Source organism: Octopus sinensis, unplaced genomic scaffold (genome assembly GCF_006345805.1).
Source record: "Octopus sinensis unplaced genomic scaffold, ASM634580v1 Contig19304_ERROPOS200000, whole genome shotgun sequence".
Lineage (NCBI taxonomy): Eukaryota > Metazoa > Mollusca > Cephalopoda > Octopoda > Octopodidae > Octopus > Octopus sinensis.
In genome coordinates this window covers 68159-95325 of record NW_021836290.1, presented here as the reverse complement: position 1 = coordinate 95325, position 27167 = coordinate 68159, and the positions used below count along the sequence as shown (strand labels likewise).

Here is a 27167-nt window from a genome sequence, read left to right as displayed (position 1 = left end):
GATCGACCAAATCCTTGTAAGTGGATTTAGTAGACGGAAATTAGAAGCCTGTATGTATGTGTGTGTGTGTGTGTGTGTGTACGAATGTGTGTATGTGTGTTAGTGTTGGTGTGTTTACATTCCCGTCAGCTAGCGATTGGGCAAAAGAAACCGATAGGATAAGCACCAAGCTTTAAAAATATAAATAAGTGGTTGATTTGTTCGACTAGATTTCTTCAATCTTGATCTCCAGCGTGACCGAACTTTAATGACTGAAACAAGTAAAAGACGGATACAAGATACATGGCAGTGTTATTTTCTCTGTGTGGTTTATGTGTAAGTCCAGTTGTACTCTTTGTAATATGAACAACATATCCAGAAATGTTATTGCATGGAAATTATTCTTGCAATATGTAAACACTGCCTAGATTTGTTAGTTTTCGACTGTTTTGCATAAATACGTTGTTGGATTTTGAGTGAGTTACTTAGAGAGAATATTTCTGTTTTGAAACCGCTCATTCTAAATATGTCTCGTTTTAGGTAGTACTGTTTTTACTCTCTTCTGACTTATATTTACTTCAATCTTCTTTAGGTTTTAGAAATGAAGGGCCTTTTATTGCTATCATGGTACTATGACATTCTGTAGTCCCTTTATCAGTTTAGGCACTAGGCTTTAAGAATTGTTGTTGCTGTGTTGCCATTCCTCTCACAACAGCATTCTTCTGTTTTATATTTATTGGCTTCCTTGAAGATACAACACAGCATGTGCAGTGCCTCCTAGTGTTAGGCACCTAATATTATAAAGATTCATTTTTATTTCAGTCACCAAATTCTGATCGTCTTTATTTTCAGATTTTTGTATTTAGATCATTTTTCCATTTCTTTCAGAGATATTTTATCGTGAGTTGTACTTTTATTTTAAGGCGCTTCCTCTCTCTTGGTTCTTTACAGCAATATCAGATTGATATGACTTGATCACCTCGTTATATGGATTGACTTATCCCAAAATATGATGAGATCTTTTCTCGTATATAGTCTTTGTTGATGTTTCATCATGTTGGCGTAGTCCCAAGTCCGTCGTGTCTATAGATGTAATCTGCTTTATCAGAGACTGAGAATTCAAACTAGTTAATTCCTTCTCATCTACCTCTGTATATTCTACACAAAAAAATTCTTACATTTGTTTTTGTGGTTGTTGATGGAAAAAGTTTGATCGGGTCACATTCAAAAACCATTTCGTCTCAGCTTTGAAGTCTGCAGATTATAATTATATTAAAAGAAAAAGAAATAAAGAAATTCAGTATCCCTTTATGTTTTTATTTAAGTATAATCCGTATTTCGTGGTTGTTCTGCAGATATTGGATTATTAGATTTAAAGCTACATCCGGCAACCTTAGATATCTAGTTCCATTCTTATAGTCCTTGCTATGGAAAGCAAACGAGCTTTCTTTGAAACCAGGAAATTCACTTTCAAATTGAATATCCAAAATCTTCAGCTCTTGAAATTGTTGCAAAATCTTTCATTATGGTAACTTGACGGCAATTCTAGATACTTTGACGTTCATAATTTTGGTGCGGAGATTTTCCTATTTCCTCACGTTTTTTGCTTTCCACTCTATGAAAGTGGCCAGCAACATGATTACGGAAAACTCAACTTTTGCAGTAGTCTTATTTATAAAGAGTGCTTTCACTGCACTGCCGAACACAGTTCTGTGTGCCTTGGGTATGAGCAGTGTTTTATGTTTGTGTTGTTTCAGTTCTACTGAAGTAATAATGAGCAGAATACTCATGAGGTGTATTTTCTGTATTTAATTATTCCCATGAAACGCAACGTTTTAGGGATCGTTTCTGTTTTGAGTCCTTACGTTCGGTTTATATCTGCTTCTAGATCTTGATATTGGGATAAGTTCCCCATTAGTTTTATTAATGTTTTCACTATGAGAGTGGTGCACAGTATAACTGTTAAAGCGCCGGGAAAAGTGTATGGTAGCATTAATTTATGTTACTTTATGCTCACATCTCACAGATTTCAACTTCTTTTATGCTCTGGGAATTGATAAATTTACCGTCATAAGCTATGCGATAAATATAATCATACCATATGAATTCTAAAATCTCTGACTTATATATATATATATATATATATATATATATATATATGAAGAATATTTGTCCACAGTTGCAATGTTGAGCATTCATTCTCACTGTTCGATTCTAACGCGCGCGCGCACACACATTATTGGTTGTCTACATCATCATCAGAACCACTGACGACAACATTACCATCTCTATACCATTAAACACTAATACCTCAACCATTATTATCGTCATCATCACAAACTTAGTACAGCAGCTACCATCGCCACCACCATCATCATCAGTATACTAATCATGGTCATCATCACGTTCGTGATGCTGATTATGAAGATGATGATTATGATCATCGTCGTCACCCCCGTCATTGTTATCACCACCACCACCACCACCACCATCATCACTGTCAACATCATTATCGCAGCCACAGTTATTATCAGAACTACAAGTATCAGCATCATCTTCATCTGCAGCAAGAGCTTCCTTTCTCCTCACAGTCAAACATCTCTTCTTCATCGCCCACTCTATTTATGGTTCAGTGAAAGGAAAGAGCAATCGGAAAACATGTTACTCACCTACCCCCCCCCACCTCCTCATTTACTTAGGCACTAACACATATTCAAAAGAACCACCACGCCCACCCTAACCGTACATCACCACCATATCCTAACAAAACAAATTCTTCCCGACATACTGATATCTGTGAAACGCAACAAAAACTAAAGTACAAAATTTAGATGGAATTTCTTTCAGATATTTTCAGTGAATGAATTTTGTTGCATACTTCGCAGGTTTTTCTTTTACTCGATTTATCATTCAGGCATATAAAGTGGACCCCATTTTTATTGTAAAGGGGCTGGAAATGCTGTTGCTAGCAATAACAAAATAATAGGGAGATGAATTGAGAGGAATTGTGTGGAGGAATTAAAATGTACATTAACCCTTCTACTTTTTTTCCGATATCTTTAGATTTATAAATCAAGGGAATTGATGTTATACATGCATACCTACCTACATATGTATGTATGTATGTATGTATGTATGTATGTATGTATGTATGTATGTATGTATGTATGTATGTATGTATTGTCATAGCTGTATGACAAAGATGTTCTCTTCACAATCAAGAGGTTCTACATTCAATCTCACTTCACTCTACTTAGAAAGGTTAACGTTCTCTAGCGGAGTCACTGATCAGAAGAGAAAAATTTTAGACAGAGAAACAGTAGAGCATCGAACAAAATCTATTGTGGTATGATTTAGTTATTTGATCAGTGGAGTTTAAATCCCAGCAACGTTAATCCTACTTTTCATCTTTCCAAGATGAATGAAATCTAGTGGGTGGATATAATCAGTTTTGATTTTTGAAGGCTTGTATATAGCCGCTATGAGTTAACAGAAATACATACACTTACATAGACACATACATGCCTACTTAAATACATACGCATACATATTTAATCTACACTTGCTGAACACCCTGTTTATAATCAACAATAAAAGTAATAGCATCAGGAGATTAAGCTAGGTACTGAACCAAAGTGGCTGGACTGACTTTAATTAGGAACTTTGAAGATAAACACCCACCATACTAGCAAAAATTTATACATAAGTACATATCCTGCCAGTTAGAGAATACCAACAATATCCTTTCCAGAAGACTGTGACTTTACTATCTAACAAGAAGTGGCTATTAAATACCAAATCAGCAAAAGTGATAACGTGCCTCTAAACTTTCATTCTGTAATAAAAGTGTTGATAGTTCCATACCATCAGTGATAATCAAAAATTTTCCGCAAGATACCTTTCCATAGGATATAATATTGTCGCTAAGACTGTCCGCAGTACCACACACACGAAAGGTTGTCCTAATGGCCATATCAAAGGCAACATGGAAGTATCCACAACTTTTAAAATATAGAATGCAAGTGGAACATTCCAATAAAGATAGCAACACAGTAAAAGCACAAAAAGCGAGATATAGTTGTATGGGAGAGGAAACAGTGGCCATGTTCTGTAGTAGAGACCAAAGTCCGATGGAAGTGCACGTCTCATTAAAAATTGGGGAAAGAAAAACAGTACAGGAGAACTGATGAGAAACCAACAATTCAAATATCCAGGCTATAGATTTTCATTTTTACCTATTATCATGGGCTAGGTAACAACAGGTTTGTATAAAACTTTTGAAATGTTGGGGTCCTCTAAAGTATAACAGAGTAAACAATCAATTAGAGTTAATGTGAAGTAAGAATATATGAAACATTCTAGCAATTCCTCATTTGAGGTCTCTGAGCTGCACGCATGCGTGAACTCACCTATATGGAATATCCAAACTTGTTAACAACATAAACAATATTGAAACTCATAAACCTATGTACTAAAAGTGACATGCAAACATATCACCCGAGTATAAGTTTATTCACACTCACACACGCATAGACACACGCAAAAACGATGACAGGCAAAGTTGACCTCGGTGGGATGTAAAGTCAAAGTGTAAACAGCCGGAAGAAATGCCGCTAAGCATTTTTTCCGATGCTCTAAAAATGTTCTGCCTGTTCGCTACCTTATGGCATAATAAAGAAGTTCAACAAAAAATGACAATTGTATAACCAACATCACTTACTAATTCCAGTTAATTACACATACCAAACATTTTAGATAAGCACATACCCAAATATCTTTGTTAGTAACTGATTAGAATTCTGTAAAGGGGAAAAAATAAAATCCAAAAGTGTATTGCTTCATAGATACATATACACGCACATGCATACGCACATACATAAACTTATGCGTATAAGTGGAGGTGTGTATGATTCTGCATCTATGTGCGAGTTTGTTTACATACGAGTTCTCAAAATGTGTTGAATTTATTTTGAAACAACCGATAATTCCTTCTGTCGATTGTTAAAGATTATTGTCCGATTAGGTCTATCAGCCGACAGTGTATCGCTAGTAAAATACTTTCTCCATCCCTTTTTCACTCTCTCCTTCTCTTTTTCTCTCACTCGCTATCTTCCTCTCTGTGTGTATATGTATATATATATATATATATATATATATATATATATATATATATATATATATATATATATATATATATATATATATATATATATATATTTCTTTATTGCCCACAAGGGGCTAAACATAGACGGGACAAACAAGGACAGACAAAGGGATTAAGCCGATTACATCGACCCCAGTGAGAATCGGTACTTAATTTATCAACCCCGAAAAGATGAAAGGCAAAGTCGACCTCGGCGGAATTTCAACTCAGAAAGTAACGGCAGACGAAATACCGCTAAGCATTTCGCCCGGCGTGCTAATATTTCTGCCAGTTTGCGGCCTTCTTTCTTCGGTCCTTTGCGTCGCGTGAGCTCAATTCACTACCTCTCTTCATCTGACACCAATCCCACATGGATTTCCACACAATTCCTACATTCAACTGCCCACCTTCACCTACACATCTGCATACCCCTACATATACCGTCACGCACATATAAACACTATATAAACATGCATACACACTGCGCAGCTCATTACTCACTTCATACACCATTACACGCTCACCCACGATCACCTTCCTACTCCATACACACTAGCATCAAACTCTCCTAGCACCCACACCACTCACCATTATCCACACATCCACACACTATTATCCACATACCCACACAGAATCTTCAGTAGCAACACCACACACACCACTATACGATTAGCCCCACTCATTCGCCATGTTGGACCGATGAAATATACAAGTTTTTTTTCATTCTCACTGTTTATTTTCCCTTATTCCTTTCTAATGAAGAGCATGGGCTCGAAACGTGAAGAACTTTATCATTTTTCCCGAGCGTCGAACTAATATGTTTAGCGGTTCGGCAAAAGAGACCAATAGAATAAGTACAGGGCTTACAAAGAATAAGTGGTGGTGTGGATTTACACGACTAAAGGCGGTACTCTAGCATGTCACAGTCAAATTACTGAAACACATAAAAAGAGTAAAAAAAGATATATATATATATATATGTGTGTACAAACACAGACACACAAACATATATACAAACATACATATATATTTATATATATATATATATATATACACACATATATATATATATATATATATATATATATATATATATATATATATATATATATATATATATATATATGTGTGTGTGTGTGTGTGTGTGTGTGTGTATATATATATATATTAAAATTATAAATTAGGGTATCTACGAGATACCACCATGCTGAAAATAGCAGCCATGATCTGACTCTAAAACCACCTTAAATATAGATTGGTGTAGACTCTAAAACCACCTAAATCGTAGATACCCTAATTTATGATTTTAATAACTATTACCTTTGAAGGTGATAACATCGTTATTATATTTTAAATTAACGATCTTATCCTTAAATATATATATATATATATATATTCATATATACGACGGGCTTCTTTCAGTTTCCATCTACCAAAACCACTCAGAAGGCTTTGGTCGGCTTGAGGCTATAGTAGAAGGCACTTGCCCAAAGTGCCTCGCAGTGGGAATGAACCCCGAAACATGTGGTTGGTAAGCAAGCTACTTACCGCACAGCCACTCCTACGCCTATATATATATATATATATATATATATATATAATATACATATATATACATATATATATGCACATATATATACACATATATATACATATAGATTCATATATATATATACACACATATATATATACAAACATATATATACATGTAGATTCATATATATATATATACACACACATATATATATATACAAACATATATATACACATATATATAGATTCATATATATATACGCATACATATATACATACATATATATATACATATTATGTATGTATATATATAAACATATTTATATGTATATATATATGTGTGTGTGTGTGTATATATATATGTATGTATATATATATATATATATATATATATATATATATATATATATATATATATATATATATATATATCGAAAGGCATACACACATACACACACACAAAATTTATTAATTAAATGATTCGTGACAGTTGGCCAAGTTACCTCGCCAAGAAAGCTTATAAAGGAAGCTTATAAAATACATGACAAAAATAAATAATCCATGAATATATTAGAGTAAGATCTGGAATGAAAGAGATAATTGAAATATCTGATGCTGATTTTTATTGGTGAGCGAAGATTCTTTCATTGGCTCTATTGAATGGAAATATTTTGGAAGAAATTAGAAAGTGAGATTGAAAATAATAAATGAAATAAGTAAATGGTTGGGGTAAACATCTCTAAGTGATTAGAGAAGCAGAATGAATAGGGAGAAATTCAACTGTTTATAGAGGAAAATATTAAGACTTGAAGTAGAGTAAGTGGTGGAGAGAAACAGAAAGTGTGAAGATGTAGGAGTGAAACATGTTTATGTAAATTGAGTATGGGTAGGAGAGGAAAGAGACAAACTTGGAGAAAGAAGGTGTGTGAAAGCATGACTGTGTGAATGTGACTTGGTAAATGTCCAAGCGTTGAAGGTTGAATGTTTATATAAAAGGCGAGTCAGGAAGCGATATGCATGTTTGACTATAAAAAAAAACAAATAATAAAAAAGAAAAGCCGTTGGAAAACTGATTATAGCAGCGACTCCATCTAAGAATATCTGAAAAAGGAATTTTATTCCAAAATATCATATCAGACTACGGATGACTAAATTACAACAGATACATAGCCCACTCTTTGTATTATAGTGCATTGTTGTACCATTCGAAACTTTTTATTCTTTACAAACAATACACAATGCTGTTGCATCATAACAAAAGCAATTTTTTTTTCCTGAGACTTTGCTGCAAGCAATCAAGCCCTATGCATAGCACTCGTGTGAACTCACCTCAGCCCTAATATAGAGGATGCAGAAGTACACGTACCAAAATATGCCATACTGCGAACAGACAGAAGGGAAAGGAGTCATGGTGGAGTTATTGTATACATCCGTGATGACCTCACACCCCAGGTCTTACTGTCATACTCAAATTCAGTATGTGACACCCTAATTGTATACATAAGACAACACAATATAGTCATATGCGATACATATTGCCCACCGGATACTCCAAACCACATAGGCAAGTTTGAAGATTGCCTCACAAGAATTAAAGAAATCCTCAAGCAACTGGAACACCACGTGAGCATATTTCTTATGGGGGATTTCAACTTCCCCAACACCATATGACCCGAAGGACTCATGCACTCAAGAATGACTCATTGCAAACAAGCACAGGTGGAGTCCCTGCTGAACCTCACCAATGCCCTATTCATGGAGCAAGTTGTACTCAGACCAACTAGGGCGAATAACATTTTGGATCTCTGCTTCACGAACAATATAGACAGCGTTCATGATGTGAAAGTGACGCCGACATTAGTCTCGGATCACAACATAATAGAGCTGTCTATATTTGGGCCGAAAGTAGCCAGAGATATACAGCCTAAAGGAAGCACCCGAAATCTCTCCAATCTGAACTTCCACAAAGCAGATTGGAAATCGATCCAAAAAGAGATCCTCAGAGAGGACTGGCCGAAATGTCTCTCCACACTAGACATTGACATGAAGCTAGAATGTGTCATGTCCGTTGTGCAAGCCATATGCCAGAAATATGTCCCAGAGCACAAGGCCACAACAAATAGGAACAAATTTCCAAGGGAGAGGAAGATCCTCATGAGACGACGGGCGAAGATTGCAAATCGCCTCAATCAACATCGCAAAAGTTGCGAAAGGTCCCACCTAAAAACAACATTGATGGAGATCGAAAAAAGGCTGTAACAATCCTATGTGAAGGAAAGAGCAGACAAAGAAGCCTGGGTTATAAAAAACATTAAGTCAAGCCCAAAGGCCTTCTTTCATTACACGAAAGAAACAGCATCAGTACGCTGCAAGATAGGACCCCTCCTCTAAAAGGATGGCCCCCTCACAGACAGTCCAACTGAGATCAGTGAGATACTGAATGATCAATTCAGAAGTGTCTTTACCACCCCGTTGTAACACAGACAAGTGAACGAACCAGTGGATTTTTTTGCCGCCTCACCTATAACCAGCGAAGCAGTTACGATAGAATACATTGACATTAGCGAAGAAGATATACTACTAGCCATAGATGAAGTGGACACAAACTCAACTGCTGGTCCTGATGGTTTCCCAGCAATTCTCCTCAAATCGTGTAAGCATGCCCTGGCAAAACCCCTCTAGATTCTCTTCCAGAGCTTTCTTGCAAATGGCAGACTGCCAAGCAAGCTGAAGGAGAGAATAATATGCCCAATACATAAAGGAGGAAGCAGAGTAGATGCCAAGATCTATAGGCCTATCTCTTTGACTTCACACATCAGCAAAGCCATGGTACAGATAGTCAGAGGGAAACTAATCACATTCCTTGAGGAAAATACCTTCCTGAGTGATACCCAGCATGGTTTTCGACCAGGTAGGAGCTGCTTGACCCAGCTGTTACAACATTATGACTGTATTGAGGCAGTTACCCAACAACTCAAATGATGACGTAATCTACCTTGATTTTACAAAAGCTTTTGACAAGGTGGATCATGGTATGATATGCCACAAACTGCGTGATCTCGGCATAGCTGGAAAACTTGGAAAGTGGTTACATGACTTTCTGAAAGATAGGAGTCAGGCAGTTGAGGTTAATGGAACCACCTCTATGAAAACACAAATAGTAATCGGTGTTCCACAGGGCACTGTCTTGGGACCTCTGCTTTTTATAGTGACTCTCTCTGATATTCCCGCAAGTGCCGGATAGCAACCCTTGCAAGCTAGTGATATTGCACGTCTTCAACAGGACTCAATTTACAGATGGGCTGAGGATAATAATATGCAGTTTCATGGGGGAAAATTCCAAACACTGCGCTACCAGAGTTCTAAACTGAATATGAAACTTACAAGGTACACTGGTCCACAGAGAATTTCAATCCCAGAGCCTAAATTAGTGAGGGACCTGGGTATCGACATGAGTGATGATACCTCTTTCCAAGTGCACATTACCAGGATGGCGACAAAGTGCAATCGACTGGCTGGATGGATCCTGAGAACATTCGGAACCAGAGATAAGAAAACCATGATGGTCCTCTGGAGGACATTTGTCCTCACCCGCCTGGATTACTGCTCACAGTATGAGAAATATAGAACGTTATGCATATTAAATAAAATTCTAAAGGCTGGGAAAAAATATATCTAGTGTAAGTGATATATATATATATATATATATATATATATATATATATATATATATAAACGCATCTCTTAAGGATACACCCATTCCCCCAAAGAATGCTTTCCTTAAGCAACCCGTTAATAAGACAAATTCCTTTATTAACCGTTTAGATGGCTCACCTTTTTCTTCGACTACAAGGACATTCAACAGTCTACTAATGATATAACCTCTGAATTTAAGAAATTATTTAAATCTAAAAATAATCCTCCACCTAATCCAGGATTGAAACAGTTTCAAGATGATCTATGGTCTATTGTGAGGAATGTAAAATTTATCTACTGTCACGGAGAAAGTGTAACTGTAAAAATGCAGAATTTTCGGAATAATAGGCATTGAAAAAGTATGTATGCGTGGAAATGTATGAATGAAGAGGTTCAAATTAAGGAAGTGTAATAATAATGGTACTTAATTTATCGACCCGGAAAGGATGAAAAGCAAAGTTGACCTCGGTGGAATTTGAACATAGAACGTAGCGATGGACAAAATATCGATGAGCATTTCGTAAACGTTCTAACAATTCTGTCAGCTCGCTGCCTTAATTATAACAATAATAATAATAATAATAATAATAATAATAATAATAATAATAATAATAATAATAATAATAATAATAACACCGGGGACGTTTAACATGTGATAGCGATAAAACAGTGCTCCGAAATCTATCCACAAACATCGGAAACAAAGACATCGCATGGAGCCAAAAAATAACTGACAAAGGATTGGGCTATATCCGAGTAAGTAATACTCATTGAAATTTATTGCTATTTTCCAAACGAAATGATGTATTTTAACTCGATATCATCTCCAACCATGTAAACATGCTTGATACATTACGATCTATCAACAACAGATCATCTCTGGCCCCAAACACCATGTACAAAAACACTACGAATAAATTAAATAATACCGGTATTATTCAACCCAAGAATAACAATCGAGAAGTACGTACTTTAAATTTGTTACACAAAAAGTACGAAAAACTACACGTGCAAAACAATGTGACAACAGAAATGAACGGACCGGTACCCTACAAAAGTGACGACCGTCAAAATAATGGGCCGGACGTTGTTCCTCATATTCCGCAAATAAAATCAAAAAGGCATACATGGACACGTAAGGAATACATTTCAATCCTAGACGCTTACTTGACAGCAGTGGTCTACCCAAAGAACGAAAACACAACAACATATACATATAAAATATGGAAGAAAAATAACATAAACAAAGACTTGGAAACAGCAATGAACCCTAATAAACTAGCTAATGTACGAAGATATATTCTCAACGCAAAAAAATATCAGAAATAGAAATAGAACATTTAATAGAAAAAATACATCAGGAAAATGTAGATAGAAGCCACACAACAATGCCAAATAATATAAACACTGAGATAGTAAAACACGAAGACAAACATAACATTTCCAACAAAAACGATGTAAACAAAAAACAACAAACCCAGACAGTAAGGAGGCATAATAATGCACGACAAGCAGCAAGCCAAAACACGACAGACAAACATACGAATGAGAAAAAAAGCGACACAAATCTAAAACCTGGAAACAACGAAGGGGAGCCTAATGATTATGATACTATAAAAAGTAGAATAATCAAAGAACTGAAAAACACAGATCTCAAAATGGACCCCCGACCATACCTCCCAAAAATCAAAATAGACAAAAAAACAACATCAATTATTAACAGCATAAACCTAGCTTTCACAGAACTAATAGCCACTGAAACAAATAGCGATATCACTGAGGTAAATGACTACGTATATGCAGCAACCACTGCAGCCACAAAAGAAGCTGGATACTCCCTCAAACCTATCCAAACAGTAGTACCACCACCAAAACAAACCCTGTGGATAAATAACATCCAAAATACAAAACATAACAAAAGATCTGTCGATTCTTAATGAAATCAGTAGACAACCAACGCTACTAAGCAACAAAAAGAAAACAAAAATACTGTGCAAATACAACATCACAGAAAAAGATTTACCTGAGATAAAAGAAAAGCTAAAGCAAGATATTCTTGCCAAAGCACGATCCGCTTTCGATACAGTAACCATCAGAGCATCACAACAAATCACAGCACATACCCAAGGCACACAGAGCTGCGCTCGGTAGTGAAGTGAAAGCACATTATAAAAATAATACTACTGAATGATGATGATGATGATAATGATAATAATGATAATAATAATAATAATAATAATAATAATAATAATAATAATAATAATAATAATAATAATAATAATAATTATTATTATTATTATTATTATTATTATTATAATGATTTCAAATGTTGCCAGAAGGGTAGCTTGGGGGAGGTGGGGATGAGTCGATTGCATCGACCCCAGTGTTCAACTGGTACTTATTTTATCAACCTCGAAAGGATGAAAGGCAAAGACGACCTCGGTGTAATTTGAACTCAGGACGTAAAAACGGACGAAATGCCGCTAAACATTTTGGCTAGCGTGCTAACGTTTCTGCCAGATCACCACCTTAATAATAATAATAATAATAATAATAATAATAATAATAATAATAATAATAATAAAAGCAGATACAGAGGGATTTTTAATTGCAGCACCACCAGAAATTACCAAAAACATGTAATGAAAAGAAATATATCAAGTAACTGCAGAATATGTGGAGATGGACAAAAAACAATAAATCATATTATCTCTGGCTGCCCAGTCCTAGCTAAGAAGGAATATATTCACAGACATGACAGAGTTGGAACCTACATACACTGGAAGCTATGCCAACATTATGGAATAACAACAGAAAAAAGATGGTATAGGAACACACCAGAAAAGGTCACAGAAAACGAGAAAGCAACCATACTCTGGGATATGCCGATACACACAGATAGAGAAATTAAGGCCAACAGACCAGATATAGTTGTCAGAGATCATGAAGAAAAAAAATGCTTTCTAATTGATGTATCAATACCGGCAGATGACAACGTGTCTCTAAAAGAAATGGAGAAACTTTCAAAATACAAAGACCTGGAAATAGAGGTAACCAGAATGTGGAATCTAAAAACAGAAACAATTCCTATCATAGTAGGTGCATTAGGCATGATAAAAAATATTCAGACAAATACATAACAAAATCACCAGGACTTACAAACACATATAACATACAGAAAATTGCACTACTAGGTACTGCACACATCCTACGCAGAACACTTTCCATACAATAATCATCAGAGCATCACAACAAATCACAGCACATACCTAAGGCACACCGAGCTGCGCTCGGTAGTGAAGTGAAAGCACGCTATAAAAATAAAACTACTGAATGATAATAATAATAATAATAATAATGAGTGTTCCAAATTTTTCCACAGGGGTAGCCATTTTGAGGGAGGGGATGAGTCGATTTTATCGACTCCAGTGTTTCACAGTTAATTAATTTATAGACCCGGAATGGATGAAAAGCAAAGTCGACCTTGGCGGAATTTGAACTAAGAACGTAGCGATGGGCAAAAATACCAATGAACATTTCGTCAAACGTTCAAACAATTCTGACAGCTCGCCCCCTTAATAATAATAATGATGACGATTTTAAATTTTTGCCTCAAGGCACTTTGGGGAAGGAGATTAAGTCGATTACATCGACTCCAGTACGTAACTGGTATTTATTTTATCGACACGAAAAGATGAAAGGTAAAGTCGACCTCGGCAGAATTTGAACCCAGACCGTAAAGACGGACGAAATGCCACTAAACATTTCATCCGGCGTGCTAACGATTCTGCCAGCTCACCACCGTAATAATAATAATAATAATAATAATAATAATAATAATAATAATAATAATAATAATAATAATAACAACAACAACAACAACAACAACAACAATAACAGCAACAACAACAACAACAACAACACAACAACAACAATAATAATAATAATAATAATAATGGTTTTGTAAACAGTACAAATATTCGTCGTTTTTGTAAAGTAAGACGTCTTTCTTATAATTTGTCAGACAGAACAAAGTAACGCGATTGACACAAGTTTTATGTCGAGAAGTAGAAGGGAGACGAACAGTAACAACAACAACAGCAGCAGCAGCAGAAATTACAGGCACATTACAATAACAATTACCGCAATGACAGTAATAGGAACAACAACAACAATATCAACAACATTGCAACAACAACAGCAGCAATAAAATGATGAGGAACAAAAGAAAATGTCCGCCATTGTGTTCCGATTTCTTAATGGATTTAAGAAAGTATTGTCATGGTAACTGCACCATGTTGTAGTAACGTACGTGTGTTTGAGTATTGGTGTGAATGAGTGTATGTGTGTGTATTGGTGTATGTGTGAGCGCATGTGTGTTTTATGTAAGCGTGTATGTAGCGTGTTTATGTGTAGGTGTGTCATGTACATGTGTGTGTATATGTGTGCAGATGTATGTGTATGTGTGTGTATATATGTGCAGATGTATGTGTGTGTGCATATGAAGGCGCATACAGATCTGTGAGCATAGGTGTATGTATGTGTTACCTTATTGTGTGTGTGTGTATGTGTGTGTGTGTGTAGGCGTGTGCTGATCTATATGTGTATGTTAATGGATATGTATATTGTGTATGTGTCTGTCTGTGAGCGGATGACGGGGTGTACGTAGTGTTTGTTTATTTTATTTTTTTAAGCAAAACTGTTCTAACATTTGTAAAATTTTAATTTGTTGTTTTTTCCATCATTATTGCTGATATTATTGCTTTTTCTGTTAAAGTGTTTTCAATGTTTTGACATTATTGACTATGTGTGTGTGTGTGTGTGTGTGTGTGTGTGTGTGTATTTGTTATTATTGCTGATATAGCTCATATGGTTGTTATTATTGTTGCATTATTTCTGCTGTCATTGGTAGTGAAGATCGTTGCCAGTGTTGTGGTTTCTATTATTGTTCTTGTTGCGGGCGTTGTTACTAATCTATTATATTCTTTGTTTGGAGGAGAAAGTACTAAAATACTTTATGCAATAATGACGTCGCCCTAAAATGAGGAAAACAGACATCTTCCCTAATGAATCTAATTAACACAAGCCAACACGAGAAACAAACCAGTCGCTTGAACTGCGAGAAAGAGCAGTCAAATCTTCCCCAATTCATACCTTAAGCTTAAGACAAAGGATATATTGAATAATTATTGGATAATAATAATTTAGAGTTATATTAGAATTGTGTCAAAGACCAGGTTGCAGCGGTGCGACGAAAAATTTGATTCTTCAAAGTAATAAATAAAATGGGAATTTAAAATGTTTGGGGCAGGGCGGGAAGGGGATGAGGAAGTACTTAAAATGGCTATTCAATTGCTTTGATTGCAAATCACTGCCTCAAATCATGCTTCTTGTTATATGTCTGTTCAAGGAAGCCTGACCATGAAATGGACGCCAGCAGCGGCTAACTAGAAGTCCCTACTCAGAATCTCTATCTGCTAAAAATAGCAACGAAATATCCTCAAATGAAGGTTTAATTTCTTAAAACTAGAAGAGAAGTAATTGTAAATATCCCTAAACAAAACAGGATAGTGACGGTTGGAATGTATATGTTGATAAGGCTGCTGACCTGGGGTTGAACAACAATAACAACAGACCTCCACCAAACCAACAACAACAGCACCATCACCACTCTACAACCACCGCTACGTCACAAGACCACTGGCGCCACCCATACACCACCTAAGCATGATCATTGCTGCAATGTCTGATGCAAGTTCCACTTTATTGAGGCCTAAAGTTATACAAAAACAATAAATAATGTCATGACGTCAATGTTCTGTCACGATTTTCAAAGAATGAAAATATCATTATAGAGTTATTATGATGCCGAAGTCAAGTAGCGTGTTGGTGTGTATGTATATATCTCTCTCATCTAGCTCGTCCCCATAGGACGCCCCAGTTTGCTCTAATGCATGTGCGTATTTGCGCATCTGTGTATGATTTTTGTATGCGTGTGTATTTTCTGTCTACGTGTATGTCTGTGGATGTAAATATATGTGCTTATATATGCTTGTATGTATTGTCTAAGTATCTGTGTGTATATGTGTGTATGTGTGTGTGTGTGTGTGAGAGAGAGAGAGAGAGAGAGTGAGAGAGAGAGAGAGTTTTTGTGTGTTTGTACCTGTGTAAATTCTTCTTTGTGTATGTATATATTTGGAATTTACAATACAAATAGTTATTTTAGTATTTATATCAATGATTCAACTTTCTGGAAAGGGAAGGATGTATAGGAGGATGCAGTCAATTGTTTAAACTTCATTACGTGACTATTTATTAGATTCGTCCAAGAAAGATAAAAGCCAAACTGAACAGTGGCCCAGGACAAGAAGCATCATAAATGAAGAGCTCAACATATTTTGTCCGCTACTTTCATCACAATATTTTGTAAATGTAATAACGTTTGTGTGGTTAAGAATTTCTTTCCATAACTATGTGGTTTCAGGTTCAATCCAACTGCACTGAATTTTGTGCAAGTCCTTCTACTATAACCTTGGGTCGACTAATAGCTTTCCAGAAAACTCTGGTGGACGGAATCTCCTTGAAAAGTCGTCAGGATGTTTGATTTAGTCTATTAATCGGTTGATCTCCACCACCAGATCTTATGATGCTTTTGTATCGATAACTTTGCTGAAAAAATTCTTTGGGGCGAGGACAATCTCCTCCATTCCTATACAGATGATTTGAAAAGGACCTAGGGCGCTGCACTTCATCCTCTTGTTAAGCATTTAAAACTTATTAAAAAATTCTGAAATGTGAAATGTATTATTATAGTATCAGAAAATAATGCATCTAATCAATTTTACCAGTAAACCGCCATATTATTAACAATAATGATAAATCTCGCTTCTCTTCCCCATCTGAGATTGGTGCACATACTGTTTAATATTCTTTTATCGATCCCAGAAAGCATCTCATACTTATTTCATCAACCCCAAAAGTTTGAAAGGCAAATTTGACCTCGGTGGCATTCGTACTCAGGACATAAAGATGGACAAAAGGCCGCTAAGCAACGTAATAACGATTCTGGCCAACATGGTAACGATTCTGCCAATTCGCCACCTGGAAGCTGAACATGTCACTCCCAGCGTATCAAACCTACAGAGACCGAATTGACGGGGGAAGTCGTCAACAACAAATATTGGTTTGCCTTGAAAAGGGCAATTAGAGTACAATCAGTTTTTTTATAAGGCATTAGTGAAGGTAATATGGGACTGTGGTCTCAGCTGCAACAACGAATAGGAAGTTGCGCAGGATGGCTACAGTGACCTACTCCTCCGACCAGTTGGTGATGCTTCCCTTATATATGGGACGTCGTGTGACCGAGGCCAGGCTCTCAAATGTACCTCCTCATAGGGACCAAGCAAGAGTAATGGCAATGCTAGAAGAGTACGGGGAGACAATAAGCATGAAAACAAGCGCCCAACAAAACAAAGCAAGAGTGTCAATGGAGTTTCAGTTGTTTGTTCCGGAAGCAGTCCATACAATCCCAGATTTTTTTCTGCTTCGGAGAGTACGATAGATGCGGATGGTCATAGAAGGGTTGGAAACTCAGGCGTCATATTTGTTGCAAAACCTATCACGTAAAAGCTTTCTGTCCCTCTGTGAAAAAGTCGAGAGAGGTACTTCACACTGCACCACTATTCCCAACGCTAAATCCGTTACAGATCCAAAGAGGGAAGCAGCGGCAATAACAACAATCACACAAGCAGATAGAAAAATGTCCAACAAAATTTCTAACTCTTCGGATATAGAATGGGCCTCTGACGAGATAAAATCACCCGAGTATGTGATCATCGAGCAGTCCCCCGTCAAAAAAAAAATGAGAGAGAGAGAAGGTGAAATAACTCCTAAATTCCAAACGTTTGTGGGCACCAGGCTGAAGAACTCTGCGCCAAATCTCGAAACCAAAGTTACAAACCAACAGCAAAAAGAAGAAGAAGAAGAAGACGAAGAAGAAGAAGAAGAAGAAGAAGAAGAAGAAGAAGAAGAAGAAAGAAGAAGAAGAAGAAAGAAGAAGAAGAAGAAGAAGAAGAAGAAGAAGAAGAAGAAGAAGAAGAAGAAGAAGAAGAAGAAGAAGAAGAAGAAGAAGAAGAAGAAGAAGAAGAAGAAGAAGAAGAAGAAGAAGAACAAAAAAGAACTGAAACAGCATTCTCAATAACAGCGAGAACAGAACAGGATCAGCAATCAGCAACAGGGGAAGCCTAAACAAAAACAACTAAAACGACAACAACCACATCAACTACAAAAACGGAACTAGTAGAACATTTCTCGGACAAGCCTCTGAAAATTATACGGAAGGAGGACGAGGAATTTCTGGAGTTTGTAGATTGAAATAAAGACAAAATTTTGACAATGGGCGAGGGTCTTGATACTCTCATCATTGCCAGAATCCCAGAAGAGGGAGTCATTGACACCCCCTGGGAGATTGGAAGAATGGACTAGCCGAACTCTTATAAAGAGTAGAGGTCAGTAAGAATCGAAAAGAGCGTTTTGGTAGTCTCGAAATACGTTGTGTGAACACATTGATTAACCCTCGCTTCGTTAATTTATAAAGCCAGCTTGTGACAAGCATATAAAAGTGGCGACGAGATATTCGAAGTTTACGTCGGACGTTTAGATTTTTTTTAAAGAGAAATCATTAACATGGAGATTCGTAGGCTTGCGTGGTGAAGTTGCAACAACAAAAACAACAACAATTACAACAACTACAACAGCAGCAATAATAATGCCAACAGTTGCTGGAAGTAATGTTGAAAAAGTCCGAAAATATTTCAGGTTCGTTCTCGTCTGACAGCGTAGCAAATTCAATCAGAGAATTTATTTATAACCCAGAGGGTACTACTTTTTCTGCATATTTTAGAAGATATGAAGAAATCTTCAAAGAAAAATGTAAAAATTGGAATGACGAAAAGAAGGTGCAACTACGTTTAAGGAAGTTATCCCTTGCCAAACACGAAAATTACCGTAACTATATTCTGTCGAAGAAACCAGGTGAGATTTGTTTCGATGAAACAGTTAATTTGTTATCGAGAATTTTCAGCGAAAGAAGTTCCCTGTTCAATACTCGTTGGCAATGTTTAAATTTAGTTAAAACAGATGAAGATTTCCTTATGCTGGAGTAGTTAACCGAGAGTGTGAAAAAGTAAATGAAATAACCCCGAATTTTTCAAATGTCTAATTTTTGTTCAAGGGTTAACGGCAAGAAAAGATGCTGACATACATTCCCGTATACTAAAAAAATTAGAACAGGCTCAAAAATTAACTATACAGGCAACGGCTGAAGAATGCCATAGGATTATAAATTTAAGGCATGACGCGGATAAAATTGAAGAAAAAGTTTGCTCTCAGATACATGCGTATCGACCTGAAACGAATAAGAAAAAAGAAAAACGAACATCAAGACCAAATCCATGCTATGAGTACAGAGGTTTACATTTGAAAAGTAATTATCTTTTTAAAAATCGTAAATGTTTTGATTGTGGAAAAACCGGGCATAAAACCTCAACTTAGAAAGAATGTATTGCTAAAAAATTCTAAGCGAGGATCAGAGAAGAAAATGTGTGTCCATAAAAATGAATTGTGTTAATACCAAGTTACAAATGGATACGAGCAGAGATATCACGATAATTAATACAGATACATGGAAAAAAATAGGGAAACCTAGATTAAAGAAAACCTCGAAAATTGCGCGAGGTGTTTCAGGAAAAAAATTGCATTTTACGGGCGAAATGATAAGTGATGTTACATTTCGTGGAAAAAGCCAAAGTTTTTGTGTTGAAAAATGCAAATTTATTTCAAACAGACTGGATGGAACTATTTAACTTATGGGACTTCCCTGTACATATTCTTTTGTAAAAATATGAATAGTTCCATCACCAGTACAAACAAGGCATCGGAAGATTTAAAAAAAGTTTAAAACAAATTTTTCCTGGAGTTTTTTTTTTCCTGAGGAATTGGGTCTTTGCACTAAAACAGAGGCGAAGTTTTCGAGAGAAAGAAAACGCTATACTGGTATTTAAACCGAGAATAACGGTACCTTTCGCAGCGTTTAACTGTTATATAACATAACACATTCTCTTTTCTTTTCTCCTCTTATAGTTGCTGCCCTCACCTGCTACTATTGCTCCAATCGAGTGGAGAAGGCCTGTGGCGGCAACTTTCAATCATATTTATTCAAAAGTTCAACGTGCGATTCCACATATTCAAAATGCGCTCTGCAGAAAAACCCACCCCTGAAAGGTAAGTCAACATACACATGGTTATACACATATATCGTTACACACAAACACACATGAATATGTATACAAACAGGTACGCACATATGACAATACAAGCATACAACCCCCCCCCATAATTCTTGCATTTGCACACAGTCACACTTATAAATAGGGTAATACAGACATATTAAACAAAACAAGCCGGAACTGGATAATGCAGAACTAGAAACTGTACATGCAAACATTTAAGTGGAAAATTCTCGGGTAAAAGGCTATCCGTATATTTCTTATCTTATATCTAAATAACTTCACCAAAAACAACAACAACAACAACAACAACAATAATAATAATAATAATAATAATAATAATACAAGGCACAGAAACACTAATACAACCCAGTAGGAAAACTGAAAAATAAATCTCAAAGACTGGAATATCTACAACTTCCTGTGAGTATTTTAAATTTCCCTCGAAATAAGAAAACATATATCTATAGTTTTCGAACACAGAAACGATCAGCTTTAAAAATTTTAATATCCACAACTTCTGCGAATACATATCCTTTTCTTTCTCCCTGACAATTCGAAAATGCAAACATCCTCTTTATTATAAGAACACTATAGTTTTCTCTTTTCGGACATACAAAAGATCATCGTTAGTAAATTTTTAAAACTTTAATGTCTACAATTTTCTGTAAAACTTTTACCCTCCTTTTCTTTCCTTTCCTTCCTCCTTGAGTATTCGAAAATGTAGACATCCTTTTATTGCAAAAACAGTCGTCTCTCATCGGACATATAAAGGAACATCTAAAAAAGTTTTTTTTTAAATTTTAATATCTACAATTTTGTGTGAAAATTTTATCTTTCTTTTTTCCTTGACTAACCGAATATGTAAACATTCCTTTTATTGTAACAACACAATTAAGTGCACGATAAAAAACAAAAAATTAAGAAGGTAATCACCTGCCAATATATAGAAACTGCACAATTACAAAAACTGTAAACCACAGTAAAACTTATAAAAAGAAAAGAAAATTTCAAAGGAAAAATAATTCAATGAAGTGAACATCAGTATATATACATATATACATAAAATAAAAAAGAGTGAAAAAACTACAGAAGGCTTGTTTTATAAGGTTGAAGAATATATTTAAGTCGTTATGTTAGAAAAATGTTATAAAATTTTGTGTATAGTAACATACGAGGGACGTTCAATAAGTAATGCCTCTGACCCACTTGCAGTTGTTTGATCTAGCTGAAATTTTGCATGTGCAATCATTTATATCTCTATAGAGTGAGTGGCAAGTTACAGCTCTGAATTAATTGTGGTTTCTGATTTACAGGTGTTTGAACCGAGTCAAGTGTGAAATGGAGCCTGTTGAGTGTCGAGCAGTGATCCGGTTTTTGTATTTTAAAGGACTCACACCACGGGAGACTTTTGATGAAATGAAAGTAACTTATGGTGATGATGCCCCATCATATGACCTTGTAAAACGCTGGCATCGTGAATTCAAACATAGTCGGAACTCCGTGGAAACATCTCCCAGATCTGGTCGCCCCTTCTGCCATTGATGAGGCATCTGTCCGTCAAGTTGAGGCTGCCATTTTGGAAGATCGACGCATAATTATTCGCCAAATAGCCCATGAGGTCAAGATTAGTACTGGGTCTGTGGAAACTATCATTCATGACCATTTGCATATGCAAAAGGTGTCTGCCAGATGGATTCCCAGGTTGCTCACGCCTTTCCAGAAGCAAGAACGCGTCGAGTGCTCGAGGGTGAATTTGGAGATGTGCCAAGAAGATGAGTCAAAATTTTTCAAAAGACTGATTACACAGGATGAAACCTGGGTCCATCACGATGATCCAGAGACCAAAGCCCAGTCAATGCAGTGGAAGCACTGTGACTCACCCCCTCCAAAGAAGGCAAGGGTGCAGCCCTCCTCTGGCAAGGTCATGCTCACAGTCTTCTGGTACCAGGACGGAGTAGTGATGACAGATTTCCTGGCAAAGGGTACCACAATTGCAGGAGCCTATTATGCTTCACTTTTGAGGAAATTAAGAGAAGTTATCAAAATCAAGAGGCGGGGCAAGATCAGCAAAGGCATCCTCCTCCTGCATGACAACGCTCCGGTCCACAACTCGCTTGTCGCCAGATCAGAAGCACAGGCGTATGGCTATGAACTCCTCCCCCATCCCCCTACTTTCCTGACCTTGCACTCTCTGATTTTCACCTCTTCCCAGTCATGAAGTTGTTTTTGAAAGGAAAGCGTTTCCCAGATGGTGCAGCCTTGATTTCTGAAGTCACGTTCAGGTTGGAGGACCAAGCTGGGGTCTTCTACAAAAACGGTCTCCAGAGCTGCATCAAACAACGGGAGAAATGCGTAACTCTGGGTGGTTCCTATGTAGAAAAAGGCTAATAACTGTGCCAAGTTTCGTTGCTCTACTGCTATGGGAAGTGGGTCAGGAGCATTACTTATTGAACGCCCCTCGTAGCTTTTGGAGAAATACCCGTTTCGTGTAAACTTTTCAAATTTCTCAAATTTCTTTACCTATATCGTGTCATGTCTTCGTTATGTAAACGAAGACATGACACAAAATTTTATAACAAAATTTTAACATTTTTCTAACATAACGACTTAAATATATTCTTCAACCTTATAACACAAGCCTTCTGTAGTTTTTCACTCTTTTCTATTTTTTATATATCCAACCACGTGCTTTCACACACCAACTTTCTCACCTATATATATATAATTATTTTTTCTATCAATAATTAAAAATAGAACAAGAAGACTAGGTTCTTTTCAAGACCAAGGTCAACGCTTTCATTTATCTCTATGAGTAGTTAACACATTTGACCTCTGCTAATCCCAAGAGTATGAGGCCGCTTTTGTCTCCTTATCATACTGGAATGCCCATTGCAGATCTTTTCACCGTCTGCCGAATCTATTTACAGACCTGTGGAATTTAATCTATTCACCAAGCTATCTATCTTGCTCCTACTATTCCCTGAAACACTCACATATTTATGAGCGTCTCAAGTACAAGACAAAGGTTGAAACTAAACGTCATTCAATAATACCTTTTAATAATAATTGGAAATAGTAATAATAATGGTAATAATGGTGATGGTGGCAATAGTGTTAATAATAATAATTTAGCGAAAACTCATGTCGGATCAGAGGAAATATTAACAATGACAAATAGGAAAAAATCAACATAATAATATCAGTGATGATGATAATAATGAAAGGAAGCGGTTGGAATCTTCCTATGCTCTGATTGATGATACATCTAGTGATGGTGTTACAATAAAAACACTGGTGACAATGTTACACCCGGCAGACTCAGAGATACTATTTCGACTCCAGCCTGTCGTTATCCAACAGCAGAGGAAACGATGACTATACAGTTCCGAGTGATAAAAATAATCTCATAGCAGAAAACAGGTGAAATCTCTAATAAACCACAGGAAAGGAACAGTGATAGCTTGCTCGATGAGAGACGTATAAATGGTTTGGAAGAAGGCATTAAAACTAATGATGACATGAAAGATTGGCAAAAGGCAATCTACGACAAAATAAAGCCAAGGCCATGGGGGAATGATAGCGACATTATTTTCAACCTTAAAAAGGTCGATCTGTGGAAATTGAACCAAGAGACGAAAGCTGTGACTGAAATTCTGAAAACATCAGGACAAAAACATCACAGAAACAAATAATTTGATCAAGGCAGCAAGTATTGTTGTGGCATAAATTGTGGGTGTTGATGTCAAGAAAAAGAAATATAATGAGAGTGACAAAAGAAAAGAGCCATGGTGGAAAAGAGAATACAGGTGGGGTTTAGATATGCTCTCGAAGAAGGACATTTCTGTGTTAAACCGAAAAGAAAAGAGAGATCTTAGAAGCGAACAAAAATACAGGGCACTGAACAGGAAGTATAATGTTGAAAGAAAGGGCCTGAAAGTGGTAATGGAGCAACTGAAACAGCACCTTGTTTCAAAGAAAGCAAATTTGGTCAGATACGACCAAAGAATGAAAGGTTACCAGCAGAATAGGTTATTCAGAATAACAGGCAGAACTAGTCATTTCAGATAGGGAAGTGAAGGAAATCAGCAAAAAATGGGCAACTGGAAGGCCTCGTGATCAGATGGATTTCAAGACTACTGAACCAAAAGATTTGGTGAATGTCATGCACGAATAGCTGCACAACTCAACACCTTGTTAATGCCGACCAAGTAACACCAGAGTGATTGAGAATGGGTAGGACAGTGATGTGCATGAAAAACACCGAAAAAGGCAATACGGTATACAATTACAGGCTGATATCCTGCTTGCCATTTGTGTGGAAATTATTGACTGGAATACTCGCAGAGTCAATGTACGAACATCTGGGGAAAAATGGAGTCCTGCCACATGAGTAGAAGGGTTGCAAGCTTAAGTGCAGAGGTACCAAGGATCAACTCCTGAGTGACAAAACTGTGCCTAGAGCTTGCAAGGAGGAAAACTAACTTAGCCATGTCATGGATCGATTATCGTAAGGCGTACGATATGATCCTACATCCTTGGATTATGAACCGATTTGGTATTGCATCGAATGTTGAGCGATTGCTCGGAAAAAGTATGTCGAAGTGGCGGACGGAACTGACAGCATACGGAAGAAGTTTAGGGACAACAGAAATCAGGAGAGTCATCTTCTAACGCGACTGCCTGTCACCGCTGACCTTTGTACTGTGCATGACATGACTAACACTGATTCTGAGGAAAGCAAAGGGTGGGTGTGTATTCAAAAGCCGCCAACAAAATGTCAACCACTTGTTATCCATGGATGATCTCAAACTTTATGGTAAAGATGAATCCCAAGTCAGTTCCCTCGTTGATACGGTGTATACTCTCAGTGCTGATATCAGAATGGAGTTCGAACTGAAAAAGTATGGCGTGTTAGTCTTGAATAGAGGCAAAATCAAATGTATGGATGGGCTAGCGATACCGTCGGGGGAGGTTTTGAAGTAGATGATGATGGCAGAATAAACAAACTATAAGTCCTTGGTGATATTGGAAATGGATAAATTGAAGGAGAAAGAACTGACAGAAAAATTTAAGCTTGGAGTACTCGCGTAGACTGAGACTGATCCTTAAGTCGAAATTAAACAGACGGAATAAGATTGAACCTATCAACACCTGAATGACTTCACTCCTTAGATATTGAGCAGGAGTAATGGCATGGAAAATAGACGAACTAAACAGCTTAGACAGAAAGACAAAGAAGATGCGGACTAGATTTGGGATGAACATGTCATGAACTGAATGAACACACACACCACAAAAATATTGAACTTTTTCCTCAACCTAGTATTACCGCTGGACCAAAGATCACAATGTTATGGTGAATAAAAGAAAGAACATGTATGATTATCAACATACATTGTGAAAGAATACAATGTGAAAGAAGAAAGTAGACGATAGATACCAGTAGTAATTGGCGCTCTTTCTACTAAAGGCACAAGGCTTGAAGTTTCATCGACCCCGAAAGGAAAAAAGACAAAGTCGACCTCAGTGAAATTTGAATTCAGAACGTAAAGACAGACGAAATGCCACTAAACATTTCCTCCACCCCGGTGTGCTAACTATCCTGTCAGCTCGAATATTGATAGCTGTGACAGGAAACATATTTGACGCCACATCCTTTGTATTTCAATTTACAGGTCCTTATATTCATTAAACTTCTCAAATTCCTTAACAGCGATATTCTTTATCATCTATCAATTTACAAGTATTTTCTAGCCTGTCTTTAATAATGTCTGGTTGATTTGTCTGGATTGTTCTATCAGTGTTGACCAGAAAATAACACGTTAACAACTTTGAAGCACCAGGTAGTGACTGCACATAAAACAATATACTGAAGCGTGTTTACATTCGAGATGCTTGTGTGTAACACACACACACCACGCACATATATATATATATATATATATATATATATATATATGATATAAAAATTTGTTTTTGTTTCATCACTAACATTCTCTTTTCTCGCTTTCTTTCAGATGGATGGATCGGTTACATCCGGGGATGTTACAAACAAGGTGCGCTGCAGGGCATCGACGACAGCAACGGTTGCCGATACTGGACATCGCCCCTCAATAACATGACGGCACTCTACTGTTTCTGTGACACAGATTATTGTAATAGTTCTCCATCTGGCTATTTTCTCTAGGATTTTCCATCACCATTGCCATCGCGATAACTGTCATTATTGTTTTCTAAAAGAAAAAATGGGATGAGAACTATTAGTTTTTGTTCTTGGATTTTTTACTAGTGTGGATGTTATTGTTCAAATTGGTGTGGTTGTCTTTTCTCTAGTTTGTTTATTCTGCCCATCATATGTCTATCTAATCTTTTACGTGTTCACCAGTTTCTTCTCCAATTGTATTCCATTGGTATTTTATTACCTATCACCTTAGATCTAAAATATAATCCTCCCATTTAAGAAACCAATAAATAGTAAAAATACATGAATACTTCATTAAGACCACCCACCTGTCATAATTAAGAAT

The 27167-nt window shown here is 36.5% G+C and overlaps 1 protein-coding gene across 2 annotated transcripts in view; it reads left to right on the top strand.

Moving 5' to 3' along the window:
• LOC115232082 overlaps window positions 1-26830 on the top strand; it is a 121796-nt gene extending 94966 nt beyond the window's left edge. For both annotated transcript variants that reach the window (XM_036500240.1, XM_029801953.2), the window contains 2 exons: window positions 20492-20632; window positions 26658-26830. In XM_036500240.1, the coding sequence (XP_036356133.1) occupies window positions 20492-20632; window positions 26658-26757 (241 nt within the window). In that variant the 3' untranslated portion in view covers window positions 26758-26830. The remainder of the gene's footprint in view (window positions 1-20491; window positions 20633-26657) is intronic.
• The last annotated feature ends 337 nt before the right edge of the window (window positions 26831-27167 follow it).